Source organism: Mus caroli, unplaced genomic scaffold (genome assembly GCF_978045245.1).
Source record: "Mus caroli unplaced genomic scaffold, Mus_caroli_1 scaffold_2, whole genome shotgun sequence".
NCBI classification, from domain to species: Eukaryota; Metazoa; Chordata; class Mammalia; order Rodentia; family Muridae; genus Mus; species Mus caroli.
Window position 1 is genome coordinate 78246865 of NW_028227257.1, and position 26461 is coordinate 78273325.

A 26461-nucleotide genomic window follows, 5' to 3' on the forward strand; every position below is an offset into this window, starting at 1 on the left:
CAAGTATCAGGTTCTAGAAAAGATTTAGGAAGGGCTCTTGTTTGCTTCTCCCTTTCAGTTTTTGGTACCATGTTGCTCCCCTTGAAGGGCAAGAAGCCATCTAGGAAGCTAGATGGCATGAATTGGTTCACTTGGAAAATACTAAGAGCTCATAACTCACAGGACCAGGGGTTTTAGCCTCATCTTCTCTCCCTCAGCTCTGGTTAGAGAAGAGCACATCCTCAGAAATCTTATGAGTGATGGAATCATACATGCCCCTGGAAGGAAAAGGAGAAGTGCTTCTAGGAGGCAAAATGATGCTGGAGGGGAGAATGGTGTTCGTGTCTCATCCCTGGTCACAGGACCCTCCATCCCACCAGTGTCCTTATAGGCTCATATGCCTTATATCTGGGCCCAGCCCCTTACCTCAACTGGATGATAAACCCAGGTCTGGCATGAATAGTCCATTCACAGTGAGCATTTAAGGGATAGCTCTCCAATAAGATCTGACCCTTTGAAGCTCGAAGAACCTGGCCACATCCTGAAAAGAGAAGAAAAAAACTGAGACAGAGATAATGAGGTCAAGAAATATGGGAGAAGTGTGTTTTAGTCACATTTATCAAAGGACACAAAAGTCATAAAATGAAAGGACAAAAGGAAGAAGGATGTTAATAGTTCTTAATCTAGAAAATTTGAATAATTTAATCTATTTATTCCATTCAACCCTGTGAGACTGGGCACTACAATCCCAGTCTTCCAGTCTTACCACTAAGACTAAGGCTGAGCTACATCTAATGTAAAGTCCACAACATCCGATCTGCTGCCTCTCCATATGAGTCCACTCATCCTCCCACTCCTTCCTGTAGAAGACGCAGATTCTCCTGCATCACTTCTGTCCCCTTCCCACCTGGTTAGACAATGTATGTGTTTACATGTTCTGTAACCAGTTGTGGATTTGTTCTATGGCAAACTATGTAATAAATTCTCCCTTAATGCACAACACTAGAAAAGACAAATTATCTTCTACCAAGGGAGCTAGATTAATGATTTTCACTTTTTCTTACCCCCAAGTCCTCTTGTTCAAGCTCTCATTAGGTTTCCCATCCAAAAATGTAAACTGTGGATAAAAAGCAAGTTCCTGGCTAAAGCAGAAGCAAGAGTCAAAGGCATCCCACTTCCTGCTTCCCTGGGCCCATAAACTTCCTCAAAAGGCAGCACTAAAGTTAAGGTTTGGAAGTCCCTAACAAAGGAGTTCTTTGAGTTCCATGTTAAATGTAGTGTTAAGATATACCATGTTTTTTGAAAGATGATTTGTGATAAATATTTTCAGTTGATTTTATAGAAAAAATCATATGAATAATAGAAATAAATAGTTTTCTTTCTCTGATCCTGGCAAATTGTGATTCAACGGATTCAACGAGCCAAAAGGAGCCTATTCGCTGTTGCTATAAATGAAGTCTCATTGGGCTGGGTGTGGGGGGTGCACACCTGTAATCCCAGTACCCATGGAGGCTGACTCAGGAAGAATTCACATTTAAGGATAGCCCAAATGAGAAAGCAAAACATTAGTAAAAGACAACAACAAAGTTTTCTTGCCCACAACCTGCCCACTTACTGGTATACTGATGAAGTTAGACTGTAGAATGGAGTGGGAGGTGGGGGCAGGCATTTTCAGGGATAGATGGAGAGGGGCTTTTTGAATAAGTGGTAGCTGAGGCTAATTGGGAGAGGAAGGGAAGGTATGATTTTCAGCCAAATTCACAATAGTAGCAAAGTTGAGAAGTTATGAAATATAGTTGGATCTCAACAATTGAAAATACTTAGTATCTAGACTATCATAGGGGAAAGTTATCTACTCCAGTTCTATATAGAAGTCAAGGCATCATAAACTGTAGACATACAGTAGCTCCATTCCATAGCCAATCCTCTGAAAAGTTAATCCCAAAGCTATTAAGAAAAATGGTGACGTCAGTAGGTACTCATCCAATGGTCATGAAATATGGATGCCGTCTTAAGGAAAGAACCTAAATCCTACTTTTGACAAGGTTGAGACCAAGGCTTTTTTTTTTTTTTTTTTTTTTTTGGTATGACTAAAATGTCTAGTTTTTCTCTTTACTGAGATGTGTAGTACTACCTTGCTCTACCATGAAAAGTGGTGGATTCCTGTGAAGGCCCAGTCTCCTCCACACTGTCCTGCATACATACTTAACAAACAAGTATTCTATGTCCACATAGCTGTCAAACCTGTCCTTACTATCTTAAATAAATAATTACAAAAAAAACCCCAAAACAACAACAACAACAAAAACCTCAGATGGTTTCACTCCTGATTTATTTAAGTGCACCAAGACTTATCTCCTGTGTGAGCAGCATCTTCCCATGTATTGTATAGCATTGAAAGGTCCCATCTGGGAAGAAGAGGAGGATGATAAGACTAATGGAAGAAAATGAAGCATGCACGATACAAGAAGTTAATGAAACTTGCAAGGCTGAGGATGCTCCAGAAGTTTACAAGCCCCCTCTCCAGTGTTATAAAAGTACTAAAAATTGCTGGGCAGAGAAGACTCTCTGATTGGTAAAGCTACCTATAATTTGTGCAGCACATGGTTGGCTGTTTGAGGAACTTTAATTATTTTACATTTAATTTTTATTTTATTTTTACGATGCAGCTGTCTTTGAGTCAGTCATCCACGCTCCTATAAATAATTCCACATATGCGCTCCTCCTGTAAGTAACCCAAGCACACTCACTGACCCATCCATGCCCTATCTGGAGTGGACAGACATTTGTTCACATTTCCCCAAGGAAAGTCACACGACACAGTGACACCCACAGCCTTGCCTTGTTGACTGTGTGATGTCACCTCTTAATCCTAACCATCTGCCTGCCCATTCTGTTCCAGCCACACCAACCTTCCTAATGCCAGGCCTTGAGCTTGCTTCAAGTTCAACCTAAGAAGCTCATGGTCTCCCTTCCTCTGCCAATTAGCCTCAGCTACCACTTATTCAAAAAGCCCTTCTCCATCTATCCATGAAAATGCCTGCCCCCTACCTACCTATTTTGGTAGAGCTGGGGCCTTTACTAGCTTGCATAGCTAGAATAGTACCTGAGATGTTTCTAAGGAGGGAGGGAGGGAAGGAGGGAGGAAGGGAGGGAGGATGGACTATGCTGCTATGAGTCAGAATCTGGCTTAAAGCTATATCAGGCTTACTTCATTTAACTCTCATGATAAACCTGGGAAATAATATTCATCTTCCCATTGTCTAGGTGTTGAATACTAAGGATAAGAGGGTAGGGCTCCCAAGCTCTGATGGCCAACAGAGGACCTTGCAAGGTTCTGGGTGGGGACAGAAATGTCAAAGTCCTTTAAGGCTCAGCTTTAGCCTCACTAGCTGTGCAGGTTTGGGCACATTACTTCACCTCTCCGAACCTCAGTCAACCTCAGTCCCATGTGAATAAAACTGTACTTAAGCCCTGTGATTTGTGAGGTTTCAAACAGATAATGCATGGAAGTGGTAACAGAAAAATCTATGAAAATCAGAGGTTGCTACTGGGTGGCAGTGCAGGGATTTGAATGTGGATCTGTCTAGTTCGTCTTGAATGAGACATTGTTCTCCCTTAGGGACTTTCTGATCTAAGTCTCTCCCACTGCATCAGGAAGCAGAAAGACCTTTCCTCCTCTTCCAGAGTATCACACGCCAAGTGTCTCCCACCGGAAGCACACATTCGTTCTGCACACCTCACTCTTTCTCTCGCCCACATCTGCCCATCTGTTGCAAGGCTAAGGAAGTGCTACGTGCTACCCTGGGTGTGAGAGACAAAAAAAGAAGCAACCCTGCACCGCCTCAGCCCCCTGGAGCCTGGCAGCTTTCTAGCCTGCAAGGTGTTAAGTCCCAGCTCCCCTACAAATCTCCTGCTGGGAGTCCCAAGTTAGAAGCAGCTTGAAGGCTGCCAGCCTGCTTCCAGTTGCAATCTTTCCTCCTTGTGGAAGCTGGAATCAGGCAGCCTGTCTCTGTGCCCCACCCCCCTCCATCCTGGTCTCCTTGGTGAAGCTAGGATTGTTCCAGGGTTTCATGCAGACTCCAGAGGGCTTGGAGACCCCAACCCCACTCTGGGGTAGGCTGTACCACTTATGCCTGCCCTAGAGCTGTCCTCCAGAGGTAGCCAGAATTGCAAAGCATATGCAGGGCTAGGCTCTTCAGCCTGCTGTTCCCTCTCACTCTGAAGGGGAGGGACTATTTGACTCCAAGAGGAGGACATTTCCAGCCAACCAAGGACAAAGAGGCCACTTTCTGAAAATGTGCTTGGAGAAGGGGCACTGGGCAGAAAGGAAAAGAAGGGACCCTACTCTCCCTTCCCCCATTAGGGGCTCCATCTGCTCCCTTCCCACTTTTGCCTCTCCTCTGGAGTTGGCTGATCTGGGTTCAGAGACAAACTAATACACCTCTCTGCCCAGGACAGAACAGTGAATAGAGCCAGAGTCCCTGCCAAGGAAGTGCCACTGGCCAACCAGGCAGGTGGTCCTAGTTAAAAGACCAGAGCAGGCTCAGGGCCCAGAAGACGTGCTTGGGTTTCCCTAATGATGTCTTCCTGTACATAAGCGTGCTCGCGCTCGTGTGCTTGTGCGTGTGTGTGTGTGTGTGTGTGTGTGTGTGTGTGTGTGTGTGTATGTGTGTGTGTGTCTGTTTCTGTCTCTCTGTGTCTCTCTGTCTCTGTCTCTCTCTCTGTCTCTCTGTCTCTGTCTCTGTGTGTGTGTGTGTGTGTGTGTGTGTGTCCAGACCATAAGTCTTGCAAACCCTGGACTCACCCCTATTCTTTTACAGTCTAACATGAACAGAATAGGTAGACAGACCTTGCTTCCATTTACAGAATTAAAATTAAGTCTTCCTTAGTTTCCAAACTAGTGACAGAACTGGAAGATTCTGCACAGAAACAAATACCTCCAACGTTCACAAGAGTCTCATCGTCTCCAGTGCTAAGAGATGGTGTGGCAAGAGAGACACACACACTTCTGAGAAGTGATTTATTTTGGTTTTCTTTCATCTTCCCTCTTAGGGAACAAAAAGGATTCAAAGAAACTATTTAGACAGAGAGGCATTGGTCCTATCTTCCCCCCTTTCAAAGATGACTCCAGAGGCAAGGCTCAGTACATGAAAACAGCTTGAACTAGGAGAGTTCACAAGATGAGAATAGGAGTACTTGTCATCATGTCTTCTATTATTTTCTCGTGTGAAGGATTTATCTGATTTATTTATTTTGAGACAGAATCTCATGTAGTCCATTTTGCCTATTTTTTAACATTTTGGCTAAGGCTGAGGCTGGCCTTGCACCTCTAATCCTTCTGTTTCTACCTGCTAAGTGAGGGCATTTCACAGACAAACCTCAATGCCTATTTTATATGTGTTCCTGGCGATCAAACCTAGGTCCACTTTTGCTGGGAACTCTACCAATAGAGTTCTAACTCCAGCCCTAGTTTCCAGCATTGTACCTGTTTCCTAAAGATGCTCTGCAAATGGCAATCATTTTATTCTTCCTATGGCATCCTGTGTGGATCAGAGACAGGATCTTAGCATAAAATTCCCAGGGAAGCTCAGGTTCTGCCCTATATTCCAGATCCTATAAGAGCCAAATGATGATGACACTGGCTATAACCAGCAGACCCAGCAGGTACACAGGTGGCAGAGACAAGGCCTATTGGTGGCATACTAATTTGCTAGCACACTAGATCAGGGCCAGAAAAGAAGCCTGAACCCTCTGTGTCACTCCAGTTATCCCACTGTCATCTTCCGGGTCCTTAGATGGACCCTCAGAGCCATGACCTCAGCTGCCTCTGTTATATGGGAGGAGTTCATTGGAAAAGATGCCATTGGCTCTGCATTCATATATTAGCCCAGTCACTTAGAGCTAAGGAACAAGCCCTCCTCTACTCCATTCCTTCCTTGACCTGGATACATTAGTGTTCTTATCTATAAAATGACTCTGATGAGAACTGAAGTGGAGACTAAATGAGATTGCATGAATGTATTTAGAGCAATGCTTAGTTCACAGTAAGCGACAAGAGAAGGCTTTGAGTTGATTGGGACTCTCGTCTTTATCAGGAACACTAGAAGTCCAGTAGTGACTTTCCAAGCTGTGATTTGGCCTAAAACCCCAGTCAGCCTGACACTTTATGAAGACAGCTGATTGAATTATCTCTGTGCTTCATAGTACAGCTGTGCAAGGGCAGGAGCATTGCCTTGCTCACCTCTTTAGAAGTATCAAGCTTGCGCACCATCAATTGCTAACCAAATGGGTGAGTATATCAAATAATTCAACAGCTTCCTGTCCAACAAAGCATTGAAAAGCTTCTCCCTAGACCATAGGTGTTATGACTTCAATTAAAATAGCTGTTTAGCAAGAAAAATATGTAGCATTATGGACAGGAGATACTTCCTCTCTGAAACCTTAAGAATCGTCCCCCCAAATGTACACTATGTCACCTTACTAATGCAGCCAAAAAGAGAGCAACTGGGGGGAGGTAGAAAAGAAAACTGGATTGACTGTGTTCTGCCCTCAATACTCTTTTGCCCCCTCTACCTGGTCCCTCCCTCAATCTACTTCTTGTATACATCACAATAAAAAACAGTATTTTATACAACTAATAAACACTAATAAAAATTTACATTGAGGGCTTTGTGTATATTGTCTCTGGGCTTCAGTGTGGCTGATTTTTATTGGCTGATTTTTATTTCTTTGATTCTTCCTTCTCCTTGGATCTCTTCAATTGATGTTTTTGTTGTTAATTTCAAATACTATGTTTATAGTTCTTGCATGTTCGCTTTGTTCTTTAATTTTCTAAATCTCAATCGGCATTTCTCATGTTAGTTCATAAGAGCCATATTTTTTATAGATATAATCAATCTAAAGTTATTCACACTTCTGATCTGAAAGTTTCACAAATAGATCATCTGGAAACTATTTCATTTGGCTAGTTGTTCTCTTTACCATAGTTTTGTTTGTTTTACAACAGGAAAACACAAAGGGCACATCACCTCTATTGGTTATGAATGTGCTCTCCTCTATTAGCTGTGTAAGATAAAGATTGTTTAGTTTGACTCGAATGGGACAGGAGTTAGTATCTGGGTCAGGACTAAGACAAGAATCCCAACAGAGGACATTTGAAACCCAAGCACCAGAAATCCTAAAAAAATCTCTCTTTGATATTTATAAATCCTCCTCTTTCCAACTTGCCCCACTTTCCAGACTACAAGACCAAGGCACTATGGGATTATGAGGTTGTGAGGCCACAGGTTTGTGAATCTGCAATGGCAACACCCTATAGAAATCTGCTGTCTCACCTAACCCCAGTCAACTGGCAAAACTCCACTTCAAAAACCAGACAGACTTTGTATTTGCTTTAGTTTTCTGTTCCAACATGCTGGCATATAGGATCACCAAAAACCTGGCTTCTGCTTTTCCTCTGGCGGAGACTGTGCCCTGCCTTCTACCAGCAACATCCTGGATCCTTGTTCACCTGGGGAGAAATCCTTCCTCTAGAAACTGGAGTTTTCCAGGTTCTATAGCCACAGATATCTGATTGCATTCTTGTTAATTCAGCGGCTTCGGACTGTCTGAGAGAGGTCTTTCGTGCACTCCCCTCCTTCCCAGAGGCTGAGCTAGAGCTGAGGAGTCTTTGACAGTGGTCTGCATCAGTTTAAACAACCTGGTGTCAAGAAACTTCTTAGACAGAAAACAGGAAGTACTATTTACCACAAAACACTTATCCTGACATGAATGCCTCCTCCTTTTTTTCTCTCAGGAAGTTTTTCTTCACTATATGTCTTTTATATTAACTTCTGCCCATTCAAATACACATACATACACACAGGAACACACATATGCATTCACACACAAAAAAATCAAGCAAAAAACTCACTTGATGGCTCTGGGCTATTAATAAAAATATTATTGTTCTAGTTTTACTTCTACTAGTGTGACAACATACCTTGTCAAAAAAGCAACTTAAGGGGAAAAGGTTTGTTTGGCTTGCAGTTCCATGTTACAGTGCAGCATATCAGAACAGTCACAGTGGCAGGAGGCTTGAAGCAGCTACTCACATACATCCACAGACAAAAACAGAGAAAAGTGATGCGAGCATCCACACTTGCTTGCTGGATAGCTTTCTCCTCTCTTATATTGTTCAGGACTCAGTGCCTAAAGAATGGTGCCACCATGATGGGCTGGGTCTTCCTATTCCACTTAACAATCACAACAATCCCCTGCAAATGTGCCTATAGGCCAACCTGATCTAAATAATTTCTCATTAAGACTTTGTTCCTAAGTGATTTTATATCAAGCTGATAGCTAAAACTAACCAGCATAATCATTAACTACCTATTGAGTATTATTTCTTAGACTAAGAGATTTATACACAGCATTTGACTTGATTGCTACACACACACACACACACACAAATTCTCTAAGGACCATTTTTATTTTGTCCCTCTTCATAAAAGAGAAACCACGATTTGCATATTTGTCAGGTCCAAGTCCAGGCTGCTAGACATTTCACGATGCCCTCCCCATTGTAGACACAACTGCACATTGTTCTTTGCCTGGAAAAGTTAAGACACAGAAAGCGGTGGCAAGATGATCTGGTTTTCAATGAGTGATCCCTGAAGTGGAAACAAGGGTTCTTTGGAGAGTCAGTTGTGTTGAATGGTTTTTTGCTGGGACAAACACATGAAGGAGTGTTTTCCTGAAGGAGACACAGGTGAAAGACTAAGGTAATCTCATGAAGGAATGTTTCACTGAAACAGACACAGGAGAGAGGATGTTTCATTAAAGCAAACATGTGAAAGGACACTTGATGAAGGATTCCTTGCTAACAAAACGCACGCATTAGTCCACCTTACATTTTGTAGTTGAGCTCTGTTGTTGGAACTCTGAGAACTGGGGCTGATTGGATGCACATGCTGAGGCAAGAGCCATGCTAAGGCAAGGCACATGGAGGACACGTGATGTTTTGGGGTGGGGGGAGTATAAATAGGACTCCATGGAGTGACAGGGACAGGGCCTGGCTTGCTAGTACAGCTATCTGTGCAATGCTTGTGGGTCTTCACTAATCTTTGCTTCCCTGAGAGAGGCACAGCTGAGAACTTCTGGTGTTCTTGTTGGTCTCTCTTGCTGACTCAAGCTGATGTTGAGGCCTGGCTATCTCTGCTAGGTCATGTCACCACCGTTGCTAACCTGACTCTGCTGAACTGGACTGCTGGTGTAGCTATAAAGTGTTTGAAAATAGATGGAGCTACTGTGAACTGAACTGCAGATTTCCAGACAACACAGATGGGAGTTGCTCCAAAGAACCTTTCTAAACAGGTCCACATCCCCCCCGTATCCTTTCTTTTACTCTACCTCTTGTCGGTGGTGGGCTACAAGGGAGGTTAAAATGTTTAAGAACCATCATTTAAAATAGAATTTGAAAAAACTAAAGTTACAGATTCCTGTCTCCCCTTCACTGTCTCCCGACCACTACCCAACCCTCCTCCTTCCTCTGATCCTCCCCGTCTCAAATTTTTCTCTTAGTCATCTAAGATGGCTCGTGTGTTTGCCTGCACACACATCATCGTGGATGCTCTAGCCCTCGAACATTTGGGGGCATGGCTCACAGCCAGTTCTTCTGCTTCTCTGCCTCTGTCCAAAACACAAGTAAGAAGATAAACGTATTAGGGGCCATAATCTCTCCCTATAAATCCTCTCATATGGGTTGCTTTCCTAACCTCTTTAGATCCCCAGTATCCTTCAGGGGTTGAGGCTTCAGAATCCCTGTGGTATTGGTTACAGTGTCACACAGTAATATCCTCAGGGCTGTGGGTCCTCCTGAAGCTCATGTGGGGGAGCCAGGAGAAGCCTGAGGGCCACATTAAGTAAACACCATTTTTAGATGAAACTAGCTCCCTGTCCCTGGTCCTGTATAAAAATCAACTCCAAATGGATCTAAGATCTTAATGTAAGGCCTAAAACTCTGAATGTATTAAGGAAAGTAGGGAAATGATTCAAGATACAGGAATGGGCAAAGACTTTCTGAATAAGACTTAAGTCACCCAGGAAACATGGCAACAGTTGATAAACAGGACCTTGTGAAATTAAAAACTCCTGCACAGCAAAGTAAATAGGTAATCAAGTGGGGAAGAAGTCTACAAAATGGTAGGAAAATCTTCAGAAGCTATATGTCTGAGATAGGATTAATATGTAGAATATACAAGGAACTCAAAAATTAAACCGTAAGAAATTGTACAACCCAATCAGTAAATGGGCTAATGAAATGGACAGTTTGCAAAAGATAAAACAAAAATAGCCAATAAACATGTGGAAAAAATGTTCATGCTTGTTGTCCATCAAAGAAATACAAATTCAAACTATGTTAGGATTCCTTCACATCCCAATTAGAATGGCAGTCACTAAAAAATATGAATCACTATGAATATTGGCAAGAATGAGGGCAAAATGAAACCCTTATACACTGCTGGAGGGGAAATAAGCAAGTCCGGTTATTATGAAGTTTCCTCAAAAAAACAAAAAGCAAAACAAAACAAGACCCCAAGCTAGCACCATATGACCCAGTTCTTTCACTCATGGGTCTTCCCCTGAAGGTTGCCAAGCCAACACACAGCAGAGGCGCTTGCACATTGACATGTATTGCAGAACTATTCACAGTGTCTAAGTTATGGAACCAACCTAAGTGTCCAACAGCACGGCAATGGCTAAGGAAATGTTACCTATATACTCGGAATTTTTCAACGCTAGAGAAGAACAAAGTTGAATTTGCAAGAAAATGGGTACAACTGGAGATGATGGTATTAAACACATTAGGCCAGTCTGAGGAAGACAAATATCACATGTTTTCTCTAAGATGTGATTGGCTCCTACATTTTACATAAATATATAAAAATCATGTATGTATATATGATATGGAAGTAGACGGGAAAAGGGGGCTGATGGAAGATGAAGGTGAGAAAGTGGGGGTGGGGTTATGGAGAAAATATGCTCAATGTACAGTGTTGTGCACAATTGTCCTTAGGTAACGTGGTACCATGTACAATGAATATATACAATGAAAATTAAATTTAAGAAGAGAACCAAAACATCTGACCTCCTCCCACAAAAAAAAAAAAAAATCTCATTCCAGAAACCAGCCCTGGAGGTCATCAGGACGGCTCCACTAAGGAAGTCAATTTTTTCCATGTGGGCACATGGGCTGGCAGGTGTTACTACAGTGAACAAATGTGCGACGGAGATGGGGAAGATGGGAGAGCAGAACAGTGCTCACACTGTGGAGAGAGACAGAACTGGAGATGCAATGACAGAGGCAGGTGTGAAAGAAGGCTAGGGTTGACAGTGGATCAGGATGTTACCCATGAGGTCAGCAGGATGGCAAGAAGCAGCCTGGGGCTCACATAGATGCAGCTCCGACCTAGAGCATACCACCCAGCTGCAAGATCTCCCTGACTCTAGGCAATGATGGAGACCGTAGGTGAACAATGGTTCACTTTCTGGATTGGACCTCCTCCAAGGGTCACCATAGTCCATGATGCTGCTGAGGCCTACATGTGGGTCCTACCACCAGGGGCTGTGTCTATGGTCTATGCTGTCACCAGAAAACACAAGGAAGCCCATGATCTGAGCTCCAGATCAAAGAGCAAGGAAGATACTTTGGCAGTGATGTTGGTGGCTGCAGGCACTCAATTGAAAAAGAGGAAGATGGAAGGCTTCTGGGACACCCCCTACTCAGGCCCCAACCCCCTCCCTGAAAAGTAACAGCTTAAAAAGGAAGCCACCAAGAGAACTCTTTAAAGTGTGACAAGGATGCTGGAGAATTGCTCCCACAATCGATGGCTTCTGGTTGAGGGGCAGGCAGAAGAGTCTCAGTTTTCTTTAGGGAATAGGCTGCTGGGAGTTTGATCATGTTCCAGTAAGTCTACGGACAACACAAACTGGACTTGTTTTTTGTTGCTGTTGTTGTTGGGGAGTCGCAATGGGGTACAGATATGGAAGGAATGGGAAGTGAGTGTGACTGGGGACTATGATGTGAAATTCTCAAAGAATCAATAAAAGAAGCCAACTCTGCAGTCTAACGAGCTCTGACAGCAGCCTTGCTCTTGACTTTAGATACCAGCCCCTCAAATAGCCAGCACGTAGTCACAGCCCTGAGTGCCCCCATTGAAAGAAACCCAGAGTCACAGAGAAGTTGCTGGTTTGAGGACCTGGGAGAGAAGTACAGGTGAACTCAAAATGCTTATGAGGAGTGAAAAGGAGGAGGGAGGGGTGCTCAAAACAAGTGTGACGGTGTTTTTTAAAGTCTTCACTGGCCAAATCTGAGGTTCAGAAAGAAAAATTAGGCATCATGAAATACAGCTGTCATTCCAGCCCTTGGAAGGATGAAGCAGGAAGACAGAGGCCTCCAGGCCACCATGGGCTACATCCTGAGACCCTGTCTCAAGAGGAAAACAAAGGAAGGAGAGATTATGCTAACATCTTAAACATATTAAACATATTAAACTAACATATTAAAAAGAGAGATAATGTCATGTTTTGTAAAGTGATAATTGGTGAATCCAGGTAGACAGCATGGACACAGAGAGTTCTTTCAACCCTGAAGACTTGAAATTATTCTAATTGAAACATTGAGAAAAGTACAAAGAAATAGATCTTTGTTTTAGTAATATAGCACCCATGGCTCCCAGCACAGATAGTTTTGAGACCACCAAACTATCTGTCTTAATGCAGAAAGATGAAAATGATCAAACTCCCTGGGTTCCAGACTTAGGCATGCAGGTACTCTCCTGGAGACTAGAATCTTATAACCATGGATGAAACGATCACATTCTGACTGTTAAGACGGTAAGGAGGTGGGCTAATATCATCATGAGTACAGACAGTAACAAATTAAGGTGCTGTTCTGTCTCTCCAGGTCCAAATGTCTGAGGCCTCTCAGTGTTGACCTGCCTTTCCCCTTTCCTGCTAAGATTGTACTTGTTACTCAGGAAGGGAAATGGAAAGTTTCCCTACAGGAAAGAAGCCCTCCTCCTTCAGGAGAAAGGACAGGCCGGAAAGGATTGTTTGAGCGCGCCATCTACTGGGAAGATAGTGGTACAGCTTTGCAGCACCTGTATTGTGCCCCAGCTAGAATAGGACCACCCAAGTATGGTGTCCCCTCTTCACCTTCACAGAAGGCAGTATAATGGCCAGCTCCAGATAAGCATTCAGCAGACAGACAAATGCATTGCTTCTTCCCCTGCATTTGCTTTGAGTTTACATAGGGCAACAAGCACCTAAGAACATGAAACTGCTGTCATCTTGGATTTGACCTTGTTTCCACAGATGGAATTCATTCTCCTTGAGGGTTCATTGTAATCCGTGATGACCAGACTGGGCTTCCATAAGAAATGCACCATTTGTACTTGCGGCTGTGATGGCATACACTGTGTGGAATGAGGCTTTCAAAACAGGCAGAATGCAATCAGAGCCTCCCATGTGTCCCAGACAGAATCGGATGCAGAGAGGAATCTGGCCCTTCTTCTGTTTGTTTACTTCACAGAATGAACCGCTCCCCAGGTTTGTTTTTACTTGTTCTTGTTGTTTTTATCTTCCTTTGCTGAATGGCAGGCTCTACAATGGAAGAGACCATGTCTGCCTGCTTGTCGTTATGTGTCCAGCACCTGGGGTGCATTCCTTTGAATGAATGTACCATCTGATAAATAATACCACAAACTTCCCCCTTAACCTGTCTAGTAGGATCACTATGTTCCCTGGGCCAGCTCTGTTGTCCTGAAGAAAGCTCAACTCTTAGAGTGGTACTGTTGGTAACTCAACCAGTCAGACTCTGCAGCCAGCTCTTATACTGAAGCTCAACTGACAGAGACTTTAGGAAAGCCATGCATGGGATATCTCTGGGTACCTTCTATTCAGACAAACTTGAGGTCCCTCGCTATACTTCTAGCGTGTCAGTGAGTGGTGTCTTGCTCTTTAAGCTCCTCTCATCACTTGCTCTTTCCTCCCACCTAGCCACTGAAGAAGCATTCCTAACTATGACCGTTGCACATGGCACTGGCTCCACTTCAATGAGCCTTTGATCTCTTGCTAGAATTACCTGTCAGGTGTCACTTTTCTGTCAGGTGTCACTTTTCTGTCAGGTGTCACTTTTCTGTCAGGTGTCACTTTTCTGGCCTTCTGGGTTAGTTTTTGTCAGCTTGACACAAACTGAAATCAGTTCCCCTAACTTTGCAACAGACAAAGACCACTGCAAAAAATCATAGCTAACCAGAATGTAGTTCCAATTGATAAATTTACAGAATATTTCTGTACCGAAAGCTCAGAAACATTATAGAGGAGGGGGCAGAAAGATCATAAATGCAAGAAGATCAGGGAGTTTGTTTGGAAATTGTGTCGCCTAGCAATATCAGAGGCTGCTATTAAGTCACGTGTATGACTGCACGAGCTGAGCGAGGATGACATCAGTGGACTGGATGCAAAACTGGATGAAGAAAGGTCCACAAGGCTCAGCCATACACAAGGAACTCGAAAAAATGGAGGAATGCTGGGAATGGAGGAAGTGCTCATCCTCAGGGAAGAGCACACCAATTAGCTGTTCAAGGCTAAATGGTCATCCCTGAAAATATACATATCATTATGTATATGTAACATTATCCGACTGAAGAGGTTATATTTAGGAATTAGATTGCGCATGCATGTGTGTGTGTGTGTGTGTGTGTGTGTGTGTGTGTGTGTGTACATACATGCTTATGAATCTCATGTGTATGGATATCAGAGGAGCTTGGATGTCGTTTCTCAGATACTTTCTATCTTTGTTTGCTTGTCTGTCTGTCCTGGATGTTTGTTTGTTTGTTTGTTTGTTTGTTTGTTTGTGTCTATGCTTGGCCTGACACTCACCAAGTTGATTAAGCTTGGCCATCCACAATCTCTGTGATCCACTTGTCTCCAACTCCCCCAGACCATCATGTCCAGCTCTTTACATACATGCTAAAGATCAAACTTGGGTCCTCGTGCTTACGTGGCCAGCACTTCACTGGCTGAGCTCAATTTCCAGAACCTCACGTCTCTCCTAATCTATTACTGAGAGCAGTTTTGTATTTGGACTTCCTACCATCTTATCAATTAGAGGTATATGGAAAACAAGTCAATATATCACTTATGCACATAACATTAGGCTTTCACTATCTCTAAGCAAAGCACTAAATACTTCCGATGTACTTATCACACTTATTCAGTGCTATAGGATAGATAGCATCCTATAGTTTGTACCCTGATCATTGTTTTCTCCCACCATCGCATAGAATAGCTGCCAAGGTGAAAAGCAGGTTATATCACACAGCTAACCAGCCTGGTAAAAAAAAAAATCTACAAAGCCCCAAATTAAATTTCCTGGAACCCAATTAAAGTAGCACAGAAATTTTAAATCAGCAGTAGAGACCAGCACTTTAAAATTTACCCACCTTCTAGAACTGTTGTATTCACTCTGGAATATAAACAAACCCCTCTCTTCCTCTGGGTTTGGTGGAGTCTTAAAACTGCTAGCATCTGGCTATAAATTAGGTCCAGTAGTTGGGACAGCATCACAATAAACAAAGTCTCTGTAAACTAGGAATGCCATTCACAGAAGTACAGCTGATCACCCTGACAGCTTCTGACCCCACTAAGAAACAAACAAAGCAGGTTTGCTGAAGTCCCACCACATGGGCCTGGCCATGGATACAGGCTCTCAGGGGACATCCTAGGCTGGCCATGAGGAGCATCCTGGACTGAGGGAGGTACCAGATTTCCATTCCAAAGCTCTTTCAAAGAGCTTTGAAGCTCAGAGAAGAATAACAATGACTGATCCTCTGAGATCAAGTACTTTCCAGAAGAATTCCCTTCCTGGGTAAAATGGTGTGCTAGCAGTTTATGTGGTTTCAAGAACTTAACCCAGGAGTTAAGAAATGTATCAGAGAAATTTCTATTTTAAATACATTACACAAGACAATCGTGGACCCTGTTTCACTGTCTGCTGATCAAAGCCACCTACAAAGTTGAATATCCATTATGGCATGAGTGCATGTGCATGTGTGTGTGTGTGTGTGTGTGTGTGTAAGTATTTGGCTCTATTTGAGCAAAAGGTGAACTTGAGGCCAAGATAAGGAAGCTTCTAGAAACACAACCCCAAACACATGTCCACTATCCATCCTGGATAGATAGAAATCTATCTTTGCTTTGATAGTCCTATCTCTAGCCATGTGCATTCTGTAACTGAGATTCCAACAAGATAAACATGAGTTGCATTCTAAGCTGAGACTTGGATGGTAAACCAAGCCAGAGCTTGTGCATGTGCACAGGGGGTCTACTTACGCATGCAGTCTCCTCCGTACCAGCCTGCCCTGCACTCTGCGCAGTAGAATCCCTTCACGTAGAAGTCATCCAGAGTTCCGCCCCAGGAGCCATTGCGGCAGCTCTTGCAGTTTTCAAAGATGGTACAACCTGAAACATTCCAAACTGTTAGTCTACACATTTTCAGATTTTTAATTTCTCAGGAGGCAAACTAAGTCTCTTTGCACAGCCCCATCTCTGCCCTGGTATCTAGTCCTGGAAAAATATCAATGATCTTAGGTGAACCTGCTCATACCAAGGAGCAGGAGATTCACCCAGATTCAAGCAAGGAGTATGGAAGGGGATTTGAACATTGATGATCAGTTATGGTTTTGTAGAAAGTAATACAAATTAGTTTGTAGTGAATGATGGAATCCAGCTAGCATGGTACTAGTTTTTATTTCATGTTTGTTGTGTAATAGAAAATTGAGATAAACAAAAGAATTTACTTTTTAAAAATGTTATCTGGAGGATTCTGTTAGCACTCTTTCTTATACCTGATGGCTGGGAACGAAATCCAGGTTCTGTGTTCAACTCCCAGAACCCAGGTTTAAAAAAAAAAATCTACGCATAATGGCATAAATTTGTAATCCCAGTTTTGCAGAGGCATAGATGGGCAAACCCCAAGAATCACTGGCCAGCCAACCTAAACTACTTGGCAAGTTCCAGGCCAGTTAGGGACCAATTGGCCATGTCTGAGGAATGACAGCCAATATTGTCCTCTAGCCTCCACACACATATGAACACATGTGCACACACACACATCACCTGTATATAATTGCACATACAAAAATTAGTCTTCTGCTGTCTACTATGAATTTTGTTTTAATCATTAATTTACTAATGACAAATGTGTTTCTATACATATTTGTCTATGTCAGGCACTCTTGCTCTAGGAAGATCGCAAGCAGAGTACACCAGAGAGAGCTGGGGCATTGTTCAGGTGTGGTTCATCTCAAAAGCCAGGTCTCCTGAAGAGTTGAGAGAGAGTGTGAGAAAATGCAGAAATTATTTCTTCCCACTTATCAAAACACAGACCACAGCCCTGCCCTAATGCCCTCACCTGTCAAGATGTGATTAAATTGTATCTGCCTCTTGGTACTGTTTAAAAATACATTAACCTGTCAAAAGTGACATGTAAGTAGTAAGTACTTTCAGATCACAAACTATTATTATTCTGCTTTCCCATAATTCCATCTGGCTTATCCTTACCATTGTATATTCCATGCCTAATGTCACCTGCTTTATTGCCATTTTTCTATAGTCGAAGCAAGCAAAGGGCAGTATCTTAGTCTGCATTAAATCTTCAGAACCCAGTATAGCACTGAATAAAAATTATCTTAGAGAATGAATGACTAATGAACTGCTGGAGATGGCCACTGTTTGCTTGGGTTGATAGCATGCTTCTTTGCTTCGTGTGTGTGTGTGTGTGTGTGTGTGTGTGTGTGTGTACACGCGTGTGCGTGCGTGTGCATGTGTGTGTTTTCTCCTCTATAGCAGAGTGACTCACAGTTCTCTTTCCATTCCCTCCTGACTATGCCTTCTGTCTTACCAGAGAAGCTGAGCTGCTGATATGATTGATGGGGCTAGCCCATCATGTGCCCCATAACTAAGTCCCCGTGGACTTCCTGAGCCTTGCAAACACCAATCTCACTCACATGTCACTGAAGAGACAAATGGACTCAGAGACTGCCCTCAACAGCCCTGCTAATGCTGTTCCTTGACACAGCTACGTATTAGGGTCCTAAGGTTCCAGCCACAAAACCCAGCCTAGAGAAGAAGATGGACAAAGCTCAGCAGGAAACACATGAGGAAGCTCACGGGTTGCCAGAGGAGCTATTGCAGATCCTATTTACTTTTACCTTAGAGTTCAGGGATTGATTAGAGGCCACCACACTGGGCTCATGCAGTGCTGCGGATCAAGTCCAGGGCTTGCACTCAACCAGTTGAGCTAAATCCACACATCTATCCACAACTAAGACTATCATTTTTCTTTCAAGGCAGAAATGTGAACTGAAGCCATAGTATGTTCCACCTTCCACCTATGGGATTGATAGAAGTCCAGGTGACATAGTTTGCTACACTGGTTGACAAAACAATACCCTCATATACCCTCATCATGAGCGCTAAAGGAAATCACAAAGAATTAGACAAAAGCTAGAAAACAACATACATGCCTCCCTTTGACCCCTGACCTCACTTCTAGGATTCTACCTCAAAGATAAACTGTAAACATTCTAATTGCTGTGTTTAAGAGCATTCACTGTAGTGTTATTAGATCGGACATCCCTAATCTGAGATATTTCAGTTCAAAATAGGATTTTGTGTGTGTGTGTGTGTGTGTGTGTGTGTGCGCGTGCGCGCACGTGTGCATCACCACAAGTAGAAAATAATATAAAAGTAGAAAATAATATAGAAAGCCTTATGTGGCAGATAATAGACCAAAAAAAGGTATATTAAAAATACTGCATAAAATTGCCTCAAACTATGGATATAAGTTGTATAAGAAATAAGAAGAGAATTTCACATTTAGCCTTGGGTGCCCCCTTCAAGAATCTCATTGCTTATATATGCAACATTCCCTAAACCTTAAAATACTAAATATGTTGGGTTCCAAACACTGTAGATAGTAAATATTTAATTTATAATAGCAAAGAGCTGCAAGCAACCCAGTGACAATTAACTATAATAATTCATGAAATGCAGTCACACGTAACTGTAAAAAGAAATGAAGAAAATAGATCTAGCTGATACGAAACATCTCCAGCACACATTGTTAAGAAAAACAATCCTGTGAGCTAGTTAGCAATATTTGCGGTTTGTCGTCTGTTTGTGAAATGGGGAAAGAAAATCAATGCATGTGCCTATTCCCTTGCATTTTCAGATACAGAAAACAATTAACCTATCTTGATATTAGATAGGCGGCATAACACCAAAACGGAAGCCACATTCATTGATTTTACAGTACAGCATTTTGATTATACACATCCAGCAGCCTGTATTCTAAAGTCAAGGGTAACCATAAAAAATCATAACTGGATGCAACAGGATTGCTGGTGGTACATACAGTGCTATTGTTATTTTGCACATCTACAGCATGCTATATGATGAGAGAGATAAGAAATTGCATTAATATTAATGGGAAATGGTTTTTCAGCATCAGAGAAAAAAATCAAAGAAGTAAATACCCTTGTGCTGCTATGTATGGACTTGAGTGTTTTCATGCGATTTTTTCTTTAAAAGAAGAGTGGAGAATAGATAATAAAGGGATGAAAGATAAATAGGTGATAGATAGACTAATAGAGAGATAGATACGTGGTAGATAGACCACACCTTTAACCCCAGCACTCAAGAGTCTGAGTTAGAAAGATTTTAAGTTCAAAAACAGTCTGAACTACAGAGGGATCCTGTCTAAAAAGCATCAGGGTCTGGGCTTGCAGCACAAAGGTAACATGCACCCTGGCCTTGATTCCCATCACTGTGTATGCATGTGTATATGTGCGTGTGGCGGGCATGCACGCGCACTTGCTTGCACAAATATCATACAAAGAAAGAAATTAAAAATGATTACCTATTAACAACGACAATCCAAAAGCCAGGAATACCCCCAGTACCCAGACTGTGCTCTTAGAACAAGAGTTTCTGGGAGAAATGGATGATTACTGATCTGGGGCTGGAAACATCTATGAAATCTGAATGACTTGTGCATGGTAGAACCCCAAGAAGCCTTTTAAAGCTAACGTGATCATCCCAGTAGTCGTGTCTGCAGGATAAGGACTAAAGGACATGAAGGAACTCTCAGTGCCCTCAAATGTGCTCATGTAGATGCTAAACAAGGTTATAACTAAAACTGATAAACTACAAACAAACTGCAGGTTCCCAGTGATAAATGTCGAGACTTCTCTGGTCCCCAATGGCGGCTGCTTGTGCATCATCAGCTCACTGCTCTGAGGAGTTTCAAAGCAGCCCTTTTCCCTGTCCTTGCTTACCTTTTAGGGTAGCAGAATGGTTAGTGTGGGAGAGCCCTTCACTCACCAGAGCCAATCATCACTACCAGCAGAAGGATTACAGATTCTGAGTGCTGCCTGTGGATTTTCTTGCCTATCATGTGACTGACCTTATAATAGCTGAGGCTACCCTGTGTTTACCCAACAGTAAACACATAGTAGTTAAAATCCTCAAAGTAGTTAAAATCAGGCAGATTGTGGCTAAGTGACCCTTCGTAGAGGAACCTTGGGGCATTGTTCAGTCATTTCTCTGTAAGCTGCTCTTGCCTGTCAGGAAGCTGGGTGCTAAGTGTCTCTCCTGAAATCAAATGTGCAGTTGAACTGAAGTCAGTCCTGGCTTCATTGTCAATGCTATTCTCCGTTTTTAAAAGAAGGGAGCATACAAATGAGAGAAATTCCACCAGCACAGTTTTGATCTTTCATTCGTCAGCCTTCAGAAATCTCGCCTGAAATCTCTGTGTTTCCCATTTGATGTGCCCTAGAGGGCAAGATGAGCCTCCTGGGAGGAGTTAGAATGCAAGGCAGTGATGGTGCCAGGGTTTTCATACTGGAAAACACTCAGCACCAGCCACAATGGAAGCATGCTGAGAAGCTCAACATCCACCATTCTTGATTTCCACTCTTCCCGCCCTTTACTCTTCTCCTCCGGTCCAATCCCAAATTATGGCATTGCATTCATTACAGTCCTCATTGATTCCCCCACCCCCATCTTGCTCCCCAACCTGGCCTCCTCCAGTCCTTTTCCCAACTGTAGCTAAAGAGAAATTACTTTTAACCCTTTACCAAAAGATCTCCTAAAGCCTGAATCTCATAACAGGATGTTGGAAAACGCTCTTCCTGACTCCTGTTCCTTCCTTCAGATTGCTCTCCCTTACTCTCTTGTCTGCCTCCCTTTCTTCACATCTCACAGAAAGAACTTGCTTTTCCCCCAGGAATGAGCTCCTCAAAACCTCATGCTTCCTCTTGAATAGGCCCTTTGCACGTTCTGTCAACAACTGAGCCCAAGTCCCCTAGACCTCTTGAGTCCGCTGCTTCCATCTTCAGTAGACACATCACATCGCCTGGCTTACTAAGTCTTCATTGATCTCTCCTCTGCCTCACCACATTCTCATCCTGATGCCTCCCTATCCCAGCACTTACATAGCATCAATCACAGCTACCTCTTTCCTCCCACCTCCCCCAGCAGGCTGTAAGCTCTGGCAGTGTTGGCAATGTGTTTTTAAATAAAATGCCTGGAGAGATGGCTCAGTGTCTAGGAATATATACAGTGCTTGCTAAGTCCAGTTCTAACACCCATGTCAGGCAGCTTATAACTGCCTGTAGCTCTGGCTCTGAGGATGGATATGATACCCTCCTCTGTGGAAGCATGAACACATATGTGCACACACTGACACATGCATACACACAGACATAAATATTTAAAAATTAAAAAAAAAGCCCAAACACCACATTGTCCTCCCTGTGACTGCCTAAGAGCTACTCAGTCTGCTTGCTAAGTGAATGGATGAGTGGACAAATTCTCAGATTTATAACTTGATCATTAAAAAAATACTAACTCCTCTGATCCCTTTGCCTGCAATCAGACTTGGCCGAGTTGTGTCAGTCTTAATAACTATGACACCACAGCCCTGGATAGCTGCCTGCTAGAGTTCAGACACTCAGTCTGTACCTATTCATTACCTCAGATAATGTGAAAGCAACTTATGGTGTCCCACCGCACACTCACCTGGGTGAATTAGACAGGAGTCACATTCATTGTCCTCATTCCTGCAGCATGGGATGGTGTAACCCACCACTTCCTTCTTTCCTGGGCAGAGGCATTCAATCTGATCATATTCACAGCACTCTCTACACATGATGTTCCACTCAGCTCCGGGGCACGCTTCATTAATGACCGTGTACTCTGCAATGGAAAGCAAGCAGGTGAGGCTAGGACCTGAAAGGCATTGGGAAGACCAATAAACACTCCACCATTAAGAAGCAACCTTGCCCTACAAGAGTGTCATCTTTTCTGAATGAGAGGCACTGGTGTGATCTCTTCCCAGGCCGGTATCTCCAAAGTGAGGTGACTACCCCAAGGAGTATTCAATGCAGATAAGATGTATTCTGCATGTCATCTTATTTTTGATCTTTAAAGACTCATGCTTCAGATGCTGTGGCTGTGGCTCACTTGGGAGAGTACTCGCCTAGCTAATATGCATGAAGCTATGGTTCTGATCCTCAGTCCCACATGAACTGGGAGTGGTGGTACATGCTTGTAATCCCAGTGTTTGGGATGTGGAATCAAGAGGGTCATGAGTTCTGAACTACAGGAAAGCTTTTCACATACATACATACATACATACATACATACAGTTTTTTAAATACTTCACCAAATACACGTAGACAAGAAGTAGAATGCCTTCATAATCAATTCACCAATATAAATTCCTTACATTCTATATTTGTTTGTTTTAGCCGTACTGGGGATTGAAACCAAAGCACTCATCATCAACTACTGCCTCTCATTTCTACTTTTCTTTTTTTTTTTTAATTTTTTAAAAATATTTTTTATTACATATTTTCCTCAATTACATTTCCAATGCTATCCCAAAAGTCCCCCATACCGCCCCCCACTTCCCTACCCACCCATTCCCATTCTTTTGGCCCTGGCATTCCCCTATATTGGGGCATATAAAGTTTGCAAGTCCAATGGGCCTCTCTTTCCATTGATGGCCGACTAGGCCATCTTTCGATACATATGCAGCTAGAGACAAGAGCTCCGGGGTACTGGTTAGTTCGTCATGTTGTTCCAACAATAGGGTTGCAGATCCCTTTAGCTCCTTGGGTACTTTCTCTAGCTTCTCCATTCATTTCTACTTTTCTTGCGATATGGCTGGTCACTCTTCCTAGCTGCATGCATTGTTCACTGCATCTCACCAAGAAAGACTCAACTGCAGGGCTCCATAGGGGCCTCTGTAGGGCTCCAACAATGGGGTCCATCAGAAAAGCCCAGGAACCACCCTCTAGGTGGAGCCATTCAAATGCAATGCATGTGGCCAAATAGAGACAATGTCATTGCTTCCAAACTTGGCTCTTCGGTGTTGTGCCATGCCACAGTCATAGTATCTTCAAAGATAAAACCAACAGAGAAGTCAAAAGTACCTTCATTAGTATGTTTAAGAGAATGTCAAGGGTGACCTCATTAGCCCAACTTAGTACAACCAAGAATTCTTTCACAAGAGAAAAGGTATTTGTTTGTGGGTAGAATTTTTTTCCTCTCTTTTTTTTCTTTTCTTTTTTTCCATTTCCTTTTTATAAATGCAAAATCATACCTTAAGTAAAAAAAGAAAGCCATCTGGTGAAATCTATAAGAAGAATCAGCTGGAGGCTGCACAGAGAAACTAGAGCTAAAAAACAACCCTGCCAGCCATATTTGGTCTTCTTGTTTTTCTTTTTTCCCCCCACTTTCTATTTCTAAAATTGTTGCATAAGAACATGAAAGCAGAAGTGGGTCAGGTATTTGTGGAAGAAGTGTATCTGTCTGGGCAAGGTCCCATGAAGCCGTCCCTAGAAACTCTCTGCAGGGATCCCAGTATGCACCATGCTTAGCATCTGCGAAGGCTTCAAGACCTTTGATTTTCGTAGTTCAGCTCTCTGTTTCCCTCCCTCACATTTGTAAATTCCAACACGAAGTTGGTCACTATTAACTTACCAAATAGATCCATGAAAAAAAATCACATCTGCTCTCAGGCTCAGGTTAAAAGAAGATTCTAGAACCATGCAAAAGAACTTTTTCAATATTATGGGATACTTCATTAAATTGGGTTTAGCGTTATGAAAGTTTAGTTAAGAAACACTAGCTTTCTTTCATCATTTTGTACAAATACCAATGGAACAGCAATTATTTTTTGCCTTGGTCTTAGATTGGCATGAGGTTTTGTTTTTGGTATGCTCTGTACTCAGCTGTGTCACTGTGCTGGTTGCCCAACTTCTGAAATCTAGATGTGAAAGAAAGAAGATGACACACAGGGGCAAAACACATGATTCTGAATTCAGTAATAAATTATTATTATTATTATTATCATTGTCATTGATATTATTATATTTATTATTTGATAATTTCATAATTTGTTTTGTTTTGTTTTTCGAGACAGGGTTTCTCTGTATATCCCTGGCTGTCCTGGAACTCATTCTGTAGACCAGGCTGGCCTCGAACTCAGAAATCCGCCTGTCTCTGCCTCCCAAGTGCTGGGACTAAAGGCGTGCGCCACCACTGCCTGGCCATACAATATATTTTTATCATATTATTTCCTGTACCCCAACTCCTCCACCTATCTACCCTCCCAGTTTCATGTTCTTTCTCTGTCTTTAAGAAAAAAAAACACTAAAAATCATGGCATCCAATCTGTCTTGGCCAATTACTCCTGAGCACAGGGCCTGTCCTGAAGTGTGGTTGATTTTCCCAGTGTCATTCCATTGGAGAGAAATGGTTTTCACTTTCCCAGCAGGTATCAGTTGTGTAGCTTCTTGGCTAGGGGTGAGACTTTGTACCCACTTCCCTTTCATCCTGCTGGGATTTTGTCTGGCTTAACCTTATGCAGGTGCTAAGCATGATATAACAGACTCTGTGAGCTCATATGATGTGTCTGGAAATGATAATCTTCTTAAAAGCACACACCATCTTTGGCACTTACAACCTTTAGTGCCCTCTCTTGCTCAAGGAAGAGGGACACGATAAAGGCTCACCATTCAGGTCTGAGCACTCCAAAGTCTCATTCTCCATACACTATCCAGTTGTGGGTCTCTGTTAATTTACCATCTACTGCAAGAAGCAACTTCTCTGATGAAGGCTGATCCTTCAGTTTTTTGGTATAAATATTATTTTATATAATTTTTATCTACAGAATATAACTTTGCTTTAGAACAAGAAAATTTACAAAAGACTGATAATGCTTTTCTTTTGTAAAGAACTGTTTTAAGCAAGATACTATATATAGTCACTTGCATTTAGGATAATATAATAGTAAATAGTGAATATTAATGTTTTATCTGTGCCTTAGTCATTTATCAACAATAAAACTTTCAAGCTATGATTGGCCACGTGATAGGATATAAGTGATTAGGAGGAAACAATCAAAAAATAGGAAGACCTCACAGCTCCTCAAAGATTTATAAAACAAACTCTGCAACATCCTAACATCATCACACGTTCTTCCACCTTCTAAGCTAAATATACTCACTGAGTATGAATCTATTTTTCCAACATCTGTTTTGAGGCTATAACAGTGTGAAAATTTGTTGACTAATTTGATTCTCTGTACAACAAATTCCTTTTTATTCTTAATACAATAAATTATATATTCCATAAAATTGGTTGATTACAGGTAAACACAAGGCAAAGGCTTAAGAAAAATAAATAGTATCCAGAGATGAATAATAGCTTCTCTGTCTCAGTAATTTAACCCAAGTAACATTAAGAAAAAATCTTTTTCAGACCATAAAATTTTTAAATTTACAAAAATGGCATTGAAATAGCAATGTAAATTATTCCAATGATTTTGTGACATTAGTCACATGAAATAGATGCATACTTTTGAGAATTCCCATCTAATTTATAGATCTTCCTTCATAACATAGACATTAAATCATAAATTTTACTCCAAGCCACAGAATGAGAAATGCACTCACAGCAAGTTTCAGTTAATTAACATCACTCTTAGACTTGCTGAGGCCTAGCCTCTTTTGCTTAGGAACTTGAAAAATGGCCACCATTTTGTCAATATACAAAGATGAAAATTGCCTAGATATAAAAATATTTTTCCAGTTGAAATGCATACAAAGTACTAAGAGGAAAGTAAATGGTACTGAAGTGCCTACATTTTAAAAAAATGGAGATATCTCACAGTAACACCGTATTAACAGCACACCTGAAAGCTCTAGAACAAAAAGAAGCAAACAAAAATCAACAAAACAGAAACAAAGAGAACAGTATAAAGAATCTATGAAATAAAGAGAATAAAGAGTTGGTTCTTTGGGGAAAGCAACAAGCTAGACAAAACGTTATCCAAAGTAACTGAAAGATGGAAAGAGAATAT

The 26461-nt window shown here is 42.1% G+C and overlaps 1 protein-coding gene across 2 annotated transcripts in view; it reads right to left on the reverse strand.

Moving 5' to 3' along the window:
* Positions 1-26461, reverse strand: part of Pamr1 (peptidase domain containing associated with muscle regeneration 1) — a 95941-nt gene that overhangs the window by 41951 nt on the left and 27529 nt on the right. For both annotated transcript variants that reach the window (XM_021155746.3, XM_029474726.2), the window contains exons 2-4: positions 22111-22287; positions 16360-16488; positions 406-520 (exon numbers count right to left, since the gene is read on the reverse strand). In XM_021155746.3, coding sequence (XP_021011405.1) covers positions 406-520; positions 16360-16488; positions 22111-22287 — 421 coding nt within the window. The remainder of the gene's footprint in view (positions 1-405; positions 521-16359; positions 16489-22110; positions 22288-26461) is intronic.